At 49.6% G+C, this 19,162-nt stretch overlaps 1 protein-coding gene across 1 annotated transcript in view; it reads left to right on the top strand.

The window, feature by feature from the left end:
- The window catches only part of IQCA1 (IQ motif containing with AAA domain 1), a 155,192-nt gene that overhangs the window by 50,442 nt on the left and 85,588 nt on the right, over positions 1-19,162 (top strand). The window contains exon 7 of the mRNA XM_043578245.1: positions 16,257-16,341. Within this exon, the coding sequence (XP_043434180.1) occupies positions 16,257-16,341 (85 nt within the window). The remainder of the gene's footprint in view (positions 1-16,256; positions 16,342-19,162) is intronic.

The raw sequence follows: 19,162 nt of genomic DNA, 5'->3' as shown, positions 1-19,162 counted from the left end.
TTGCAAATATTTAAGGCAGAAAGGTGCAAGGACGCCACGTGGGGTCATTTTCCCAACGGGAGAGTAACCGAAATCAGACTGATCCATCACGTGATCGCTAACATGTTGTTTCTTTCGATAAAATGCAAATGGGCAGGGGGTTGGGCAGGGAGGCTCCTATAGGATTCAAGCACGAGCGAAGGGATCACTTCCGAATCGGGAAGGAAACTTCCGTCTTGAGTGATAACTGCTTGTAATATCCCACTAACAAGGAGAAACACCAGTGAATAAATCAGGTTTCGCGATGTGCCACTGTGCAATTGCACACCACTTTCTTCCCCCTCTCCTTTGAGAAACGGTGAGCCCCTCAGTTTCCCAAGGAGGGCCGTGGTAATTAGGCCCATGTGCAGCCAATTGCCTTTATTGAGTGTAAGTGAATTTATAGACAGCAAGTGACATTTTGGAGGCTTCTGTGCAGGGGTACAAGCTGCTTTCTTTAGAACACAGGAGAAATTTATGAGCCTGCTGACATTAATGGAGGTAACTGGATGACGGGGGGGGGGGGGAGTACCAGCCGGAAACCCCTCCACCCGTATATTTTTCATACTTGATGAAACACAGATAAATCTCTGTCCTGGGAGTCTGAAACGGTGGGACCCATTGAAGCACAGTGTCAGACCTCAAGGGAAATATTTATCATTTTCGTAGTTCTCCTTTCTAAATCACTGCAAACTAGCACTGGTCATTTTCCCGTTCGTGCAAGAATTGTTGACAATGTGCATAAATTTTTAATAGGCCCTAACTTTACCAAAGGTTCTGCAAACCCCATTCGCTAGGCACGGGTGTTTTTCTCCTCAAGCTTCCTCAATAAAAGCACATAAAGTCAGATCGCTACGTCAAGTATCTTTTTATAAGAAAGTAACATTAATCACGGAATACATTCTGTAGGAAACTAGCGTTGCCTTTCGCCGCCAACTCCTGTCACGTATAAATCATAGAGCTTCTAGAGCTGAGAGGAACTTTAGAAATGGTCTAAGAGGCGCACCATGCTTGTTTTTAACAACGGAGTGGACAAACCCAGTTCAGCCACACCGTACGGCAGAACGAGCGAAACAGGTCCCCGTAGTGATGGAGGTTTTGTCTCACGCCACACAGCTAATTAGCGGCTGTGGCCCCGACTTTCGTCATTTCCAGGAAAATACTATTTTCACGATACATCCAGCCACCAGATGCCTCTTTACTGGGCCCAAAGCTTTATTTTATGTTTTTATTACTGGGACCTAAACCAACGGTTGCTTCCCGTGACCTCCCAGCTCCGCGTGGCTCGCGCGTGGCTCCCTCAGTGGAGCCGAGCCCGTAGGCTCTGGAGCGGATCTGCGTGGACAAGTCACCGAAAACCTGGGTTTTCTCATCCGAAAACCACTGACAATAACAGTACCTACCTCGTAAGACTGTTGGATGCGTTAGAAGAGGCAATGATATCAAGTTCTGAGCCCATGAGTGTTAATAGTTCCTTTGGGGCACCTGGATGGTTCAGTCACTTAAGCATCCAACTCTTGGTTTCAGCTCAGGTCATGATCTTGCGGTTCGTGAGTTCGAGCCCCGTGTCGGGCTCTGTGCTGACAGCTCGGAGCCTGGAGCCTGCTTCAGCTTCTGTGTCTCCCTCTCTCTCTCTGCCCCTCCCCTGCTCATGCTCTGTCTCCCTCTCTCTTTTTCTCTCTCTCCCAAAAGTAAAAAAACGTTAAAAATTTTAAAAATAATAATAGTAATTCCACTAGTATGGAAGGTTCATTGCAAATCATCTCGGTACGTTTACTGGATCGGGTTATCCAGAAATTACACTGCATTTTCAACCACCCTAGTTGGTCACATTCAAGGCGTTCAGGGTACAGGTGAGAAGCAGCAGCCGACGTAGGGAACACACCCGCCTACCGAGGGCCGGGCAGTCCATCTTTTCCAGCTGGAAAATCTGTCTGACTTGAAGTCTTCTCTGCTGGTTCCGTGAAATCATCCGCTTTGTCCAACAATCCCCCCCCCCACCCCCCGTCCGTGGAGGCTCACTTTGGTCAGAATGAGGTTACATCATACAAGTGGCCCTGCCATCATCTGACAAGAGAGGGAGGGTCCGGGGCTCGAAGAGCTGCTAGGAGCCCCCCACGAGCTGCTCTCCCTCCTGTTCTCTCGCACCTCCTCACAAGCGGAGGCCCAGGGTCCAGGCCTGTGTTCCCGTCCCCTCCCTGTCTCCCTGGAACTCTCATCCGGCGTGTGGCTTTCCGCCCCATCCGAGCTGCGTTGACTCCCAAGTGTGAGTCCGCTGCCCGGAGAGACGTGGAGGTCCGGCCCGGTATCAGCTGGCTGGGGGACTTCTCAGGTCTGTGTGCCCAGAACCTCATCCCCTCAGAGCTGTCCCCACACGGCCTTTCGCACCCCAGCGGACGGAGAACCCACCCTGCCCGTCCCTGAGGCACGACCCTGACTCCTCTCCTTCTCTGAGCCCAAATTCCAGTCCGTCAGAAGATTCCATCGGCTTCACCTTCACAATATGCCCCAAACCCACCATGTCTAGGCCTCTGTCTTTGCTGCCACCGGGCCTGGTCTGAGCCACGTCAGCCCTAACCTAGACTGCGTGGCCTCCTGACTCATTCCTGCGACCACCCTCGCTCTCCGAATCTGTCTCAACGTGATGACGGTGCATTCGCTCTTTATCGCTGCATAACTGTATCAGTCTGGCTTACGGACTTGGTGGCTGGAAACCACAGCCACTGAGCATCTCGCGGCTGCTGTGGGCTGAGCTGCGTCCTCTGCCCTGGGTCCCCTAGGGCTCCAGACAGGGTCACATCAGCTTCCAAGCTCCAGTGGCAGCTGGCTGCGTGCAGTTCCTGGGGGGCTGCCAGACCGAGGGCCCCAGGGCTTGCGGGCTGTTGGCCAGAGTCGCCCCCCGCTCTGTGCGGGGTGGGCCCCTGGGTCTGGCAACTTGCCTCATCAAAGCCAGCAAGGGAGGGAGTCTACAGACACGTGGAGCAATCAGAGAAGTGACATCCTGCCGTCTTGCTGTATTCCGTGGGTTACGAGCCAGCGGCCGGTCCGACCCACACTCAAGGGGAGGGAAACACACAAAGGTGTGAACACCGGGAGGCAGAGAACACAGGGACTACATACAGTCTGTCCACCACACAGAGGAAAGGTCATCCGTTAAAATCCGAAGGCGGGTCATGACCCTGCAGTGGCTCCTTTGTCACTCTGGGGCTCACTGGCCCAGGGACCTGTTCCTCCCCAGGGCAGGTGCTGTGACCTCGTGGCAGGAGCCCCCTCCCTGGGAATTTTAGCTCCCAGACCTGCCCCAGGTGTGTGCTCTGTTGGGGCTTCCAGCAGGATCTGGGGGAAGGGAAATTAGGGGCATGTGATTTGGGTGCTGGACCCTTATTCTGGAGGACTTTAAAAAAATTACATGCCGTGGGACGCCTGGGTGGCTCAGTCGGTGAAGCATCTGGTTAAGCTCAGGTCATGATCTCACATTTCGTGAGTTCGAGCCCCGCGTCGGGCTCTGTGCTGACAGCTCAGAGCCTGGAGCCTGCTTTGGATTCTCCCTCTCTCTCCCTCTCTCCCTCTCTCCCTCTCTCTCTGCCCCTCCTCTGCTCACACTCTGTATTGCTGTCTCTCTCTCTCTCTCTGAAAAATAAATATTTAAAAAATTTTTTTGAATTACACGTCGTGATTTTCTTGTCCATCTCCAACCTGTTTGTGTTTTGATTTTTGTCTCTGACTCAGTTGTCATTTCAGACAGTACTTTTTAGATTTCCAAGTGGCTCGAAATCAGACCGCCAGTGTCTAGTCCCAAAAACGTAAATAGTGAAGTGCTAAGAAAATTCAGTGTTGTGTAATACCAATAAAAGCAATGTGATCGTCTCAGCTCATGCGGAAAAATCATTTCATAAAATCAAATACCCCCTTCTTATTTTAAAATGTAAAAATGGAGGCACACCTGGGTGGCACAATGGGTTAAGCGTCCGATTTCGGCTCAGGTTATAATCTCATAGTTTGTGGGTTCGAGCCCCACATCAGGCTCTGTGCTGACAGCTCAGAGCCTGGAGCCTGCTTCAGATTCTGTGTCTTAATTAATTCTTCGCATAATAAAATGTAAGCTGAATAAAAGCAAAGACTTTCATATGTTCTGCTTACTGCTTTTTCCCAGTGCCTCAAAGTGTCTGTGGCACACTGTAGATACTCACTTGAGTAAGTTCTAAATGAGTGCGTGAATGAGTGAAACATCCAGGATTTTTTAAACCAAAAGAAAGCCATGCACCTGAAGAAACGCTGCAGGCCTTCTCAGGAAAGGACAGCATGGTTGGCTTTTGCCCCTGATATTAGTTAGTTCCATGAGATAAATTATTTTCAGTATGACATGAAAAGGAAATAAGTATTTTAAAGAAAGTGGCACAACGTAGTTTTTAAATCAGCGATAGAGTAAATATGAAAGAAAAATATGTGAAAGTTTAAGAAGGCTGTAAATGTTAAAAGGAAGGAATACAAAAAGACTTGTGTAAGTGGGCAGACTCACCATGCTCCCGGTCCAACGGAAAGACGACGTGTCTGCTCCAGGTAATTGCTAGACCACAATTCCAATTAAAATCCCAACAGGATTATTTGTTGAGCTTGCAGACATAATTATTAAAGTCATTAGGATTAAAACAAGAAGGGAACACCAACAGGGCAGGACAAATGGCACTCTGTTTTCAAGTATATTATTATAAAGAAAAATAAGGTGAATGCATCCTACGAATATAAAAGCAGAAACGTGAATCAACAGGGCAAACTGGAGAGCCCAGGAAGTGACAGACAGAGATGGAAATAGTGTATGATAAATTAAGTGACTAGAAGTAATAAGACTGCAAACGACATAGTTACGAGAACTAGACTGACCTAATTATTAAGGCCAACAGGAAGTAGAAAGCAGAATGGAGAACTTAACTCTCCTAGACACAGGTCACAATTTTCTGACTTCTAGGAACAAAAACATTGTCAAAGAAAATTGGATTGATTCCACTGTAAAATTTACGAAATGTGTATCCTAGTCAAACCCTAAAATAAGACAGAAAGGGAAACCGACCAGGGGTGCCTGGGTGGTTCAGTCAGTGAAGCGTCTGCCTCTTGATTTTGGCTCAGGTGATGATCTCACGGTTTGTGAGTTCAAGCCCCACGTAGGGCTCTGCGCTGACAGCACAGAGCCTGCTTGCTCTCTCTGGTGCTCTCTCTCTCTCTCTCTGTCTCTCTCTCTCTCTCTTTCAAAATAAATAAATAATAAAAAAAAACTTGAAGAAAAAAAAAGGAAACCAGCCAAATATAACCTGTATGTTTAATGTAATTTATTTTACTTTGTTGTTTATTTAATTACCAACATAATTCCTATACGCTGTGGCACGGAAAGCAATACTCAAATGCATACAGAAGAATTTACTGGTCTTCCCCCATCCATTCCCACAGCTGTGCGTGAACCTAGGTGCACACAGGGACACAGCTCGCCGGTCTCCATGCACCTGCGGACCGAAACACCCACACCTGACGCTGTCCGCCTATCCCCTTTTCTTTCTAGAACGCATATCACTTCCCAGCCTGGTCTTCCCCCTTAATATGAACATCTCCGCCATTCCTGTAGAGCAGCTGGTCTTTGTGAGAGCTCCGAGTGTGTATAAGGTGCCCGTGGCGAACAGGTAAAGAATAGGTGAAGTCGGGCCCAGAAGCAGAGTTCTACCTTGAGGCTTCACCATAATTATATAGCCAATCCCCAGGGGTGCTTATTTGCAGGGTTTGATCGTAGCTTTTATTATTTACAGTTTTTACTAGTACAGACAGTGCATAGCAGAGTATCTCTGCCTTCACTTCTGTGAGGATTCCTAACAGCGGAACTGTTGGGGGCAGGAGGGTATCCAGGGCAACCGTGGAAGTCTTAGGAATCCGTTGTCTAAGGATTCACGCAAACACAGCAAGTGGCTGTGATGAGTGGGGACGCCCTGCGCATCCAGACACAGGTTCGAGTTCAAGTCGGAATCCGGGTTCTGGAACCATTTGCCTTAGGATAAATCACTTAAACTCTCGCATTTTCAAATTTCCTCTGTCGCAAAGTGGAGGGAAATGCATATCTCACAGAATTTCTGTAAGGACGAAATGGGAAAGTACTTTGTGAAAGGCAGGTGTGAAAACGCGGTGTAAACCTCCGTGCGACACACATCTTGTGAGCTGTTGTCATTTCTGCCACTTACGTGGATCCGAGAAAGGACGAGACGCAGATGCACGGGGCACATGGCAAAGTGTCAGCCTCACTAGCAGCTGAAGAAATTCAAGTCCACATCTGGCTTCCACTCCTCACCTAAACTGGTCAAAACCCGTAGAGGCAAAATGGTGAAGGCATCGGAGGAAGAGGAGAGCTGATGTGTGGACGCCACGGGTGAGCGGGTCTCCAGTGCCTCCCACGGGTAGAGTGGCCAGAGTCGGGCTGAGTCTCCTTTCTCGGCTCTTGGCCCAGGGCTTCCTGTCGGCAGTAGGTCTCTAGAGATCTTCCAGAGAACCAGCACATGTCCAGGAGTGGAGTCCTCGCACTGATAAAATACAGCGTGAGGAAATATTTAAAAGAATATTTGTAAGACCTGTAAGTACACGCCCTACAGTTATTTTAAGTCTGGAAAAACCACATCTTCTCAGCAAACAGGGCTCCCGGCTGACAAAAGCTCTTTTTCCACTTCCTGGTTCGGGAAAACAGACTGCGAAGGGAAACCGGAACCACCTGGCGTGTCCGAGCGTGAATTCTCTTCTTTTCGGGAAACGACCAGGTGCTTTTCCCAGCGTGCTGCCGTGGCCCTGCCTCCCTGGGGGAACAACCAGTTGGGGGCACGGGGTCACGGTTGTCACAGATTGTAACCCTTCCCGTTGAAGATCAGGAGACACGGGCATCCTGTGTGGAGCCTCTCATTTTCCGGAATGGGTTGGGGCTGTTAGCGGGAGACGCCTGTGAGGTGCGCACTGAGGTGGCCCGAGCTGAGTTGGGTCACAGTGCGCGGCAGCTCTGGACAGGCCACGTTGGGACCTGGGCGTCCGGGCAGGTTCTCCACCCAGTTCTGGCCCTGCCCCCACACCGCGGAGCCCGGGTGGGCAAGTATTTCAGGGGCAAGGAGGAAACGGCTGGGACGCCTGGTGGCTCAGTCGGTTGAGTGTCCGACTCTCGATTTTGGCTCGGGTCACAATCTCACGGTTCGAGGGTTCAAGCCCCGCGTCGGGCTCTGTGCTGATAGCACGGAGCCTGCTTGGGATTCTCTCTCTCCCTCTAGTCTGCCTCTCACTCTCTCTCCCTCCCTCTCTTTCTCTCTCTCTCTCCCCCTCCCTGTCTTCCTCTCTCAAAATAAAGAAGCTTAAAAAAAAAAAAAAAAGGACATGGCAACGCCATTGCCTCAGCCACCCTCATACCAGGCAAACACTATCTGTAGAAAAGAAAATACAGGATACTTCCCGCTTGCCCTTGTGGAGGTCAAGAGTGGGCAGGAGCAGCCCCTGACCTCGGGCCAGGATGGGGGCTTGGGGTCCATGTGTCTCAGGCAGGAGCCTCTGTCTTAGGCTAAGAGAAGCTCGGGCACAGCGTCGGGCCAAAGACAGGATTGTGAGCGAGGATCGTGGACCAAGGATTTGGATGGGGGTGGGGCAGAGTGAGAATTAAGTGTTCGGCCAGGACGAAACAGTGCGATGGCTTTACACATGTGAAGCCCACGTGGGAGCTCGGTTAGGGGGGAGCAGGTGTGATGGGTGCAGGCCTCGTCCCCTTAAATAATTCCGATTGTGCAGACGGAGTCAAGAGCAGGACTGGTAGAAGAAGCTGGAAGAAATGTCCAACGACTGCAGATGTCCAACCCCGGAACAACTACGAGACAGCATCACCTACATTAATTCTCTGGCAGGGACGGGGACTTGGTGGCCCCTCCCGCTTCTTTCTTTTGTAATAGTCCAAGAGTAATCGGACTTAGTGATACGCAAGTGTCTCTGGGGCTTGGTACATGACATATTGCACATCCAGCGATCGCATTCAGATCTTTCTGAATGTTTTTTAGGCAAAGGGTTAGACGAGTAACTTTAAATTCTATCTTTTGGAAATTGTACTTAATTTAATACGAATTACACTTCGTTCCCCAAAGCTGAATTCTTACTTTATAAATTTTTTTTTAATGTTTATTTATTTTTGAGACAGAGAGAGACAGAACATGAATGGGGGAGGGGCAGAGAGAGAGGGAGACACAGAATCGGAAGCAGGCTCCAGGCTCTGAGCTGTCAGCCCAGAGCCCGACGTGGGGCTCGAACTCGCGGACCTCGAGATCGTGACCTGAGCCGAAGTCGGACGCTCAACCGACTGAGCCACCCAGGTGCCCCTGAATTCTTACTTTAAAATGAACGTAGGGGCACCTGGGTGGCTCAGTCGGTTGAGCGTCCGACTTCAGCTCAGGTCATGATCTCACGATTCGTGGGTTCGAGCCCCGCGTCGGGCTCTGGGCTGACAGCTCAGAGCCTGGAGCCTGCTTCGGATTCTGTCTCTCTCTCTCTCTCTCTCTCTCTCTCTGCCCCTTCCCCACTCATGCTCTGTCTCTCTCTATCTCTCAAAAATGAATAGACGTTAAAAAAATTTTTTTTAAATGAACATAACCCCCATGGGATATGCCAGCATTTGTTTCCAGGTGACTGAATGGTAAGAGCTCAGAAATACCTGATGAATCCAGTCTCATCAAGCTCCACGTGCCTTTCTCATGCATCGTGTCCTTGGACGGTTTTCTCCTTTCTTGGTGTTCCTTTTCCGTCGTGTTCTGTAGACTTGGGCGAAATGAGAGAGCCCTCATCTGCGCGGTTCAGGTGATTTTCCATGCGGCCCCGTGCCATTCGGTACGTCACTTGCCCCATTAGGTGGTCTGACTGCCCGGCTGAGCCACCTGTTCTGGGCTTGACTGCTGCCCCCCATCGGGGGACAGATAGAAAGTCGGAGGGGGTCCGCGAATGGCGCCGAAGCATGTGCAGCACGGTAACTTTGCAAATCAGCAAAACGATGAAAGATCATCAAATGTCTTTGGAATCAAGATTCAGAGTCTAATTGAGGGAGCGCTGTGATCTCAATCATCACGCACAGAGGCAGCGTGTTGAACACGATAACGTTGCAGGGGTGTTTTGTGTGCTACGATCTAAGTGGAGAAGATCCCCGCATCTATGAAAGGGTTTTCCAAACTGTAAAGAGAAACTGAAGTCATGATCCAAAAATAACTTTCCATCCTTTTCTTCCCTACCCCACACGTACCTACCTGGGCGGGACCTTCGGCTGTCAGATGAGAGGGAATGTATTTATTTGGCTGAAAAAGTTATTTTATACAAGGTGGTCGGGGAAGACCTCTCTGATACGATGCCGTTTGAGCGTGTGTGTTATCTCTGCGGGAGAACCTGTCTCTGAGGAGGGAGAACCCCCAGTAGACGGGGAGCAGCCGGAAGCAGGGGAGCAGGGGGAAGGTGGTGAGGGCCAAGCCAGGGAGGTAGCAGGTGAGTGTCACGAAGGCCACTGCAGGTGGAGGAACCATATAATTAAATGTCCACACCAGGACACTTAAGAGTGAAAGGGGGTGCCGTTATGAATTGCATGTGACAGAACCTGTAAGGAGGGACCTAAGTTAACCTGATCCGAAGGCCATTGGTTTTCACTTTGAGTTAGAGAGTTGGCAAACTTTGAGCAGAGAAGGGGCGTGATGCGAGGCGGCTTCTGTTTTAAAAGGTTCGCTCTGGCTGCTGCAAGGAATGTGGTCAGAGCAGGAGTGGTCGGGGGTGGTGGGGGGGACAGCAGGGCATCCTGTGCCTTGTAGTAACGCACACAAGAGTTGACGGTGGCTGGGACCAGCACAGGCAATGACAGGGGGTCGGATGCAGGGTTTGCGGGCGGATTGAACAGAGGCACGAAGGAGGAACGTGCTGGAGGACGATTCTAGGTTTTTGCCCCTGGAGGCAACTACGAGCACTTCCATTTTCTGAAATGGGGAAATGCAGGCGGAGGAGGGGGTTTGGGGGACGAGGTGAGGACAGAGGCTGAGTTTGCGACATCTGGGCTTGAGGAACTCGCTGCACTTCGGACGGAGGTGGTGGGCAGGCGTCGAATGTAGGTCTGCAGCCCGGGGGACAGACGAGCCTGAGACACGGCGTTGGGAGGGGTGAAGTGCACGGTGCTATTTGAAGCCAAGAAACCGGATGAGACCCTGACGCACATGCACAGAGAAGAGCCCAAGAGCAGAGCCCTGGGTCCCCAGCACCTACAGTCCGGGAGCCGAGGAGACCCTGACCCGGAAGGCTGAGCAGGTGGCCATCAGGGGCAGCAGAGCCTAGACGGAACCTTCCTCCTGAAATGAAGGGACAGTCAAGAGCTCGAACGCCGATGATAAGCCTCGCAATCTGAGCTCCTTCTGTGTGAGACGGAGGAGGGCGGCCTAAAAAGATGGAGGAGGGGGGAGAGAGACGAGAGGAAGCCAAGAGAGAGAACCTTCCAGAAAAGAGGACTCGGCCATCTGACAGATCCAGAGAGAGTGGAGGGGAGCGGTAGAATGACCGCGGAAGTCGCCAGCAGCAAGCTTGTTGCCAGGCTCGTGGATTAGCTTCCTACCAAGTGCCACAGCTGGGTGGCCGAAACAGCCGGAGTTCACTCCCTCACTGTCTGGGGCTCCAGTCCAAGACCGCCGTGGCGTCAGCCAGGTTGGTCCCTTGCACAGGCCGTGAGGGGGAAGCTGTTCCGGGCCCCTCCTTGGCGTGTGGATGGCCACCTTCTCCCTGTGTCTTCACATAGTCCGTGTGTGTCTGTCCTGGGGCCCTAGTTGCCCCCTGTTTATAAGGACACCAGTCACATTAGATGCGGGCCCACCCTGCCCCCTCCAGTATAACCTCCTCTCAACGGCCCTATTTCCAAATGAGGCCACGTTCTCAGGTCCTGGTGGTCAGGATCAGGCCGGCCCGTCTGGGGAGTGGTGGTCCCTTCCACCAGTCAGAGAGGGGACCAGCTGTCTCTGCGGCTCCCCACTCCCCTCCCCGGACACGTTCAGGCAACGAGTAGCAAAGTCCCCGGGAGGGATGGGGAGGAGAATTTTCCAGGCCGAGACCCCATCATCTTGTAATTCCCGTTATCTGACTACTGCCAATGTTCACAGCATGTGTCAGCCCTAAGCACAGTGGCGGGTTTTCCAGACAGGAGGCCTGGATAAGGCACCCGTGGTGTTCAGACACCGTGGGTGGTGACCGGACAGCACGTCTGTACCCAAGTGAGAGGACAGCGCCTGCCTCTCGGTGATCCTGGGACTGTGGAGAAGGTGAAGACAGGAATGAGGTGCCCGTGGGGGGAGCAGAGTCCAGCAGAAACCGTGCGTGTTGTTTCTGCCTGTAATCCTTCCTGACACTGTGTCATTGGAATTACTCCCCCAGAAGTCCCCCGATGGGCTTTCACCTGCAGCCGATGCTGTCAGCCCCAGCTGTTTCTGCCAGGAGCACAGTGGGAGCCAAAACCATATTCTCTTTACTCGTCCCCAAGTCAAGGCCAACGGTCCCTGCAGTTCTCACACCTTGCAGTGCACTGAGCCCAGAGCGACACCTTATAGCTCGTCACCTTACAGCTTCCTTATGACTAGCGGCAGGAGAGATCAGGTGTGTCCCAGCTTTGAGCACCCTGACTCGGGAGAGGGGAGGCCACGGCCCCACAGCTGAAAATGTGAGGGTGAAACCCAGCAACCAAGGAAACAGAGTAAAATTCAGTATCTGTCAGCATGCTCTAAGTGACTGAGTCACAGGACACACAGGACAGGGCGACATGGACAGGGAGAATCCCAATCAGTGCACACCCAGGGCGCACTTAGAATATCCCAAAGCTGGTGGGCGCCTGGGTGGCTCAGTCGGCTAAGCGTCCGACTTCGGCTCAGGTCGTGATCTCGCGGTCCGTGAGTTCGAGCCCCACGTCGGGCTCTGTGCCGACAGCTCGGAGCCTGGAGCCTGCTTTGGATTCTGTGTCTCTGTCTCTCTCTCTGACTCTCCCCCATTCATGCTCTGTCTCATTCTGTCTCAAAAATAAACGATAAAAAAAATTAAAAAGAATATCCCAAAGCTGGGAAACAACCACTCTGGGGCCAGAGGACTCCTTATGAGGGAGGAAGAACATGGGGATGGTGTGAGCACAGCAAGTGTGTGTGTGTGTGTGCGTGTGCATGCATGATGCAAGTGTGTGTACATGTATGTGTGCACGTGCATGATGCATGTGTGTGTGCATGATGCGTGTGTGCATATGCATGCCTGATCCATGTGTGTGCGTGTGCATGTATGATGCAAGTGTGTGCACATGTGTGCATGGAAGTGAGATAGAGCTATCAGGCTATGCTGTCATGTCTAGATAAGAATTTTAAAATCTATCTTTTAAATGTGTGCCCTACAACAGTTTGTGCAGTCTCTAAGGCCAAGACATCCAATTTCAGTTTATGGTTAATTACTTAAACTAACGTGACTTGAAAAAAACGAAGTATGTCCTTTTATCTGTTAAAAATAGATATATTTGATCCCGTTTTTGCAAAAAGAACTATGAAAACTATCATACATGCATTATTAAATCTTACTATGACAATTGATGTGTAACGTAATTATGAATTCTATTTTAGAAATGGCACATGTAAATCCTGTTTGTGTTCAGTTTATGTCAGTTTCTAGGTTTGTTCTGAGCCCCCCAAAACACTCAAGCTTTAAAGTGTGGTATTAAAATTAGACAATGGAGCTGCCTATAAAGTGGCCATCAGAGGGATGGGCGGGTGGGTGCACAGAGCAAGAGTGCTTGAGCTTTTAATCCAAATGTATTCATAGTTGTTTGGGTTTTTTTATTTTTTTAATGTTTATTTTTGAGAGAGAGAGAGAGAGAGAGACATAGTGTGAGCTGGGAAGGGGCAGAGAGAGGAAACAGAATCTGCAGCAGGCTCCAGGCTCTGAGCTGTCAGCCCAGAGCCCAACGTGGGGCTTGAACCCACGAAACGTGAGATCATGACCTGAGCTGAAGTCAGATGCTCAACCGACTGAGCCACCCAGGCGCCCCAAATGTATTCATACTTTTTAACCTGTCAAGGCCAAGTGAAGCACAGAACAAGATAGACTGTGGTCAGGCAGTTTAATAAGATTTGAGATTTGAGTCTTGTGAACAAGCAGTGTCTGAAGTCAAATACATGCATCAGCCATGTGATTGTGGAAGGTGAGAGCATCAGGGCAACGGCTGACATTTCAATCTTCAAATCACTGTCTCCCATCACTACATCCAGAATCTCATTGGTACTAATCAGGTGTGTGTTGATTGACCATATGAATAGATGGATGGTTGGATAGATTGGATGGATGGATGGATGGATGGATGGAGGGATGATGGAGGGATGGATGGATGGATGGACAGATGGACGGATAGATGGATGGGTGGGTGGATGGATGGATGATGGAGGGATGGTGGATAGATGGATGGATGGACGGATGGATGGATGGATGGATGGGTGGGTGGATGGGTGGATGGATAGATTAGATGGATGGATGGATACATGGATGGATGGATGAATGGATGGGTAAATGAGTACATGAGTCCACCAAGGTAGCTACAATGATGGTAGCTCCATTGACAGAATGTCACTTAGCATGTGACATAGTCTAGTCTATGTCTAGACTAGACATTAGTCTAGTCTAGTCTAGTGACAATATCACTAAGCAATGTGACTTAGTGCCAATGTCACTTAGCACGTGATCTCCTACCATCATCCTGCCCTTTCATTTGGCCACATATGCCCCATCGTGTTCAGTGCTTTTCAAAGCAAAGCTAAGGAGCTGAGTCATGATCCTATTAAATGAGCCCAAAGGAAAGGCTCAGGAGACCTGAGATATTTTGTGCAGACAATGATGTGACTGTTTTAAAATGCTTGAAGAGTAATCCTGTGGAAACAATGGGGCAACAGCCAGCAGGGGTGTTGACTCCTAAGCATGAACCAAGCAGCAGCCCCAATTCAGAGTCAGCCCTCACCACCATGCATGTGCCTTTCAAAAAAAAGGTTTCATTTAACAGTATCCTTGAGGACACGGTAAAAAGTAATCGTATTAAGAAGACTTGGCAATTGGGGCACCTGGGTGGCTCAGTCAGTCAAGTGTCCCACTTCGGCTCAGGGTCATGATCCTGCGGTTTGTGGGTTCGAGCCCCGCATCGGGCTCTGTGCCGACAGCTCGGAGCCTGGAGCCTTCTTCGGATTCTGTGTCTCCCTCTCTGTGCCCCTCCCCCGCTCACACCCTCTCAATGTCAAAAATAAGTGAATCAACATTAAAAAAAAAAAGACTTAACCCTTGACTACACAGCTTTTTAATATTCCGCCTGATGAAATCAGAAGTGCGCTGAATGCTTTTGGCCGCACGCCGAGCGTGCTGGCTATCTGGACGCACACCTGTGGAGCCGTGTGCTTTCAGCCGAACCAGCCACGTTTCATGGAACATCATTCTTGATGGAGCAAACAACTGCCCGATTCTCAAAAAAGTGAACCAAGTGAGCCTGAAGGAAAACCTCTGACATGGCAGAAATTACATTTTTGGAACTCTTGTGATCACCCCCGTGAGCCTGAGAGCTTCCCAATACTCAGGCTTTTGGTTTTGAGATCGGCGGAATTGCTAATGAATGACGAAATGTGGCGAACGCGAGGACAGGTTTTCTTGCCCAACTTCAACCGAAACAGCGTGTGGCAGCAGAACGAATACGGAAGCAGATCGGAGCGGCCAGCTAACGCCCAAGCCAGGCGTTGAAAAGGCTTCAAAGATGCAGAACAGTAACACTCTTCTATTTTTGTTTGTTTGTTTTCGGACGTGTACTAAAGATGTTACTTACGTGAACATATAAGGGGTTTGTCAGTGTTGTTATTAAGTGAATTTAAAATGCACGTTTTAGAAATTTCTCCGTTTTAGTATCTAACACAGTAAATACTTGTAGCTAGAACTCACATAAACAAGAGCTCTTTGAGATGCTCAAAAATTCTAAGAGTATAAAGGGCTCCAAAGGGCAAATGTTTGAGAACCGCTGTTGTAGACTCATCTTCAGCACGGCTGTCTCCTCTAACCCTTAGTTTCTCTGCCTCAGTAGACCCCCAGGCACGTAGAAATAGTAACCACACACACCCCTCGCAAAATTCCTCAAGATTCAATTGCCAAGTCTGCGGGGCGCCTGAGTGGCTCAGTCGGTTGGTTGAGCGGCCGACTTCGGCTCAGGTCATGATTTTGCGGTCTGTGGGTTCAAGCCCCCCATCGGTCTCTGTGCTGACGGCTCAGAGCCTGGAGCCCGCTTCGGATTCTGTGTCTGCCTCTCTCTCTCTCTCTCTCTCTCTCTCTCTCTGCCCCTCCCCACTCATGCCCTGTCTCTCTCTGTCTCTCAAAAATGAATAAACGTTAAAAAAAAATTTTTTTTAATAAATTGCAAACTCTGCTTTTTGAAAGGTAAAAATTACACGGTGACACAAAAAACTATTTGGAGCCTGTGCAAAATGGAGCCTTAGCCTTACGGAAACTTAAGAGCGTGTCCATGTATCTCGTGCACCGTTAGTAAATTTGTCATCTGAACAGCTCTATCCTTCTGTTTAGTTTCAAAACCCTGTGTTTATTCTAAATTTTAAACAGGAAGAAATGATTTGTGCTTCTGTCTTCATTCCTAACTTAATCACAGAGTGTCTCAATCATTTTAAAAATCTGTTTTCAAGAGAGGGGTGTCTGTCTCCGAGTAACAATTACCTGGAGGAAGCAAACCTCTAGGAACGTCTCCCGGGTCTCTCCGCTCCTTGGAGGCAGCGTGTCCGGCCGCGACGGGCAGGGAGCTTCCACGCTGACAACCATCACTCATTTATTTTTTTTTTTATTTTTTTTTAACCTTTGTTTGTTTTTGAGAGACAGAGAGAGGCAGAACGTGAGCAGGGAGGGACAGAGAGAGAGGGGGAGACACAGAACCCGAAGCAGGCTCCGGGCCCCGAGCTGTCTGTTAACGCAGAGCCCGACGCGGGGCTCGAACTCACGAACCGCCAGACCATGGCCTGATCTGAAGTCGGACGCTCAACCGACCGAGCCACCCCGGCTCCCCAACCGTCACTCATTTAAATGAGCGTAAGCAGAGCCAGCTAGTGGGAAATATTACAGAGGGGAGTTCTGTATTACGTTCTGAATGACGGAGTTCATTTCTACTTAATCTCCCTCTTTTGCTTCCTCAGGAACTTAACAGGCACGTTTCCTGACTACCCTCATGTAGACGAAGGGGGGTCAGCTATTATTTTCTCCAACAAGACCCCACAACAGGTACGAACACGCTTGAGAAATGAAACATAAATATACTGCAACCGCGTTTCTTTTGAAGCGTAAGCTGGATGGGTTCGTAGTGTTACTAGGTTTGGGTTATTTCCCGACACGTGTTCACAGGGAACTACTTTTGGGGTTTCGCCAATGACGTACTTTTAAATTTATTTCAAAATGAATTCCTTCTTTCTCCCATCTTGCCTTTCAAAGAGACGCGACAACGCGTGGGGCTCACTTTCTTGGTAAATTCTGAGCAGTTTGACTTCAAGGGCCCCTTTATGCTCTGGCCCCTGCTTGCCTCTCAGGGTCGTCTCCTGCCCCCACCTTCCTGCCACGGACTCCAGCGGCCACTCGCCCACCCTCCTCATGCCTCGTGTCACAGCATCTGTGGTGCCTTTGTGTGCGTCGTGCCCTCCTCTCATCCCAGGGTGGCCTTCTGCCCCTCTTCCCCCGCTTAGTTTCTTCTCACCGTCCGGACTCAGCTCTTTGCATACTGACACTCTTCCAGAGAAACATCTCTATAGATGCTCCAGTGTCGTCTGATGCAATTGACTGCTAAAGCTATTTTTATTAATTAATTTATTTTTAAAGTTTATTTCATGCATGGGCAGGGGAGGGGCAGAGAGAGAATCCCAAGCAGGCTCCACGCTGTCAGCGCAGAGCACGACGTGGGGCTCAAACTCACGAACTGCAAGATCATGACCTGAGCCAAAAACCAAGGGTCAGATGCTTAACCAGCTGAGCCACCCAGGCACCCTTAGAGCTATTTTTAGAGATGTCTCAATAAACTATAAATAGAAAAAACATTCTTTTTTTTTTGTTTTTATATTCATTTATTTTTGAGAGACAGAGGGAGACAGAGCACAAGTGGGGGAGAGGTAAAGAGAGAGAGGGAGACACAGAATCTGAAGCGGGCTCCAGGCTCCGAGCTGTCAGCACAGAGCCTGACATGGGGCTCGAACCCACAGACTGCGAGGTCATGACCTGAGCCAAAGTTAGACGCTTAACTGACTGCAAGGTCATGACCTGAGCCGAAGTTAGACGCTTAACTGACTGAGCCACCCAGGCGCCCCAATAGGAAAACCATTCTTAACCTCAGCGTATTTATCATGGAAACCAAGAGAACATTTGCATCATACCCAACAGTAGAGTACTACAAGCATTGCCATTAAAAGTGAAACTCATACTGATACACTCAAGCTGGTATACTTGACTACATAAAGCTCAAATGGCAAACAAATATATAGCATAATTCAAATTAAAATCATACGATGAACTGGAGAAAATATTTGCGACATAGGTGACAGTAGCTATCTTTCATACGTAAAGAGTTCTTAGAAAATACTAAGAAAAATCTAAACAGCCCAGTAGAAAAGCAGGGGGGAAAATGTTACCTTAATTTAAAAAATTTTAAAACTCACTAGCATCGAGACTTAAATGTAAAATAATGTCACTATATCTCTTTTCACCTATAGGGTTGGTAAAAATTTTAAGTCACGGTCATCACTGGAGTTGGTGAGCACGTAGAGAAAAGCCACTCTCATCCGCTGTGGCTGGATACATAAATGCGTAAATTAGCATGACATTCTTGAGGGACGTGGGCCAAGTAAATATGAAATGTTTAATGAGTATACTCTTTGACCCATAAACGCTATTCAAGGAATTTACTCCAAGCACATGGTAAGACAAGTTGCCGTAGATCGGAGCCAACAAACTTTTTCCATAAAGGGCCAAATGGTCAATATTTGAGGCTATGGAACAACATTCTCTGCCACAGCTGCTCAACTCTGCTATCCTAGCATGGAAGTGAACACGGACAGTAGGTAACGAATGGGCATGGCTGTGTTCCAATAAAACTTTATTTACAAACTGGGCAGCAGGCCGGATTTGGCCCCTGTGGTGTGATTTGCTGCCCCCTGCCATACACATGGCTGAACCAGCTGTCCGTGTCTGCTCCATTTGTAGCACTGACAAAGAAAACAGACTAATGCTTCTTAGGAGGGACCCAGTTAAGGAACACGAAGCACTACGCAGAGGTAAAAGCCATGCTACAGGTCAGGGTTTCTCACCCTCAGCACTAATGACCTCCCACCCCACCCTGTGCTCCCCTGAGTGAGCCCTCGGGGTCAGAGGGAAGCGCTCTTCCCCCCCACCCCCCATCAGAAGCTGACCTCAGCTCCCCAGCCTTTGCTCCGCCCTCCGGCAGACTCCTGTCCTCCTCGGAACTCAGCGACCACATAACCCCCCCAGCCCATCAAACCCTGCCTTGAGTGGCTATCATTTCGACTTGGTGCCATTTCTCGTTTTTACACGGTTAGGTCTTGTCTCTGCAGCTACGTTGTCAGGCACACGCTGTGTCCTGAAAGCCCACGGCCAGGCCCCAAATGCATTTCGTGTTAGTTTAGAAAGGGAGTGATCTCAGGAGGAAGAAAGTTGGTGCCGTGTCTACATCGTGTACAAGAGACGTTCACAAGTAGGGCTGATGTCTACTAAAAACAAAAGAAACTGAGGATCTCCAGTTAATACATTAAAATAAAGCAAAGGAGGCCAGCCGCAAGGCAGCAGGACTTTCTTTTAATGTTTATTTATTTTTGAGAGAGAGCACGAGCATGAGCCCCGGAGGGGCAGAGAGTGCTCGAGAGAATCCCAAGCAGGTTCCGCGCTGTCAGCACGCAGCCCGACTCAGGGCTCGATCTCATGAACCACGAGATGGTGACCTGAGCTGAAACCAAGAGTCAGATGCTTAATGGACTGAGCCACCCAGGCTCCCTGAGGCAGCGTGACTTTTAAAGATAGGTGAGTGAAGACTGGGGACAGCGTAGTG

Source organism: Prionailurus bengalensis, chromosome C1, assembly GCF_016509475.1.
Source record: "Prionailurus bengalensis isolate Pbe53 chromosome C1, Fcat_Pben_1.1_paternal_pri, whole genome shotgun sequence".
Classification (NCBI taxonomy): domain Eukaryota; kingdom Metazoa; phylum Chordata; class Mammalia; order Carnivora; family Felidae; genus Prionailurus; species Prionailurus bengalensis.
The sequence above is the reverse complement of the archived record's forward strand: the minus strand, read 5'-3'. Positions and strand labels throughout refer to the sequence as shown.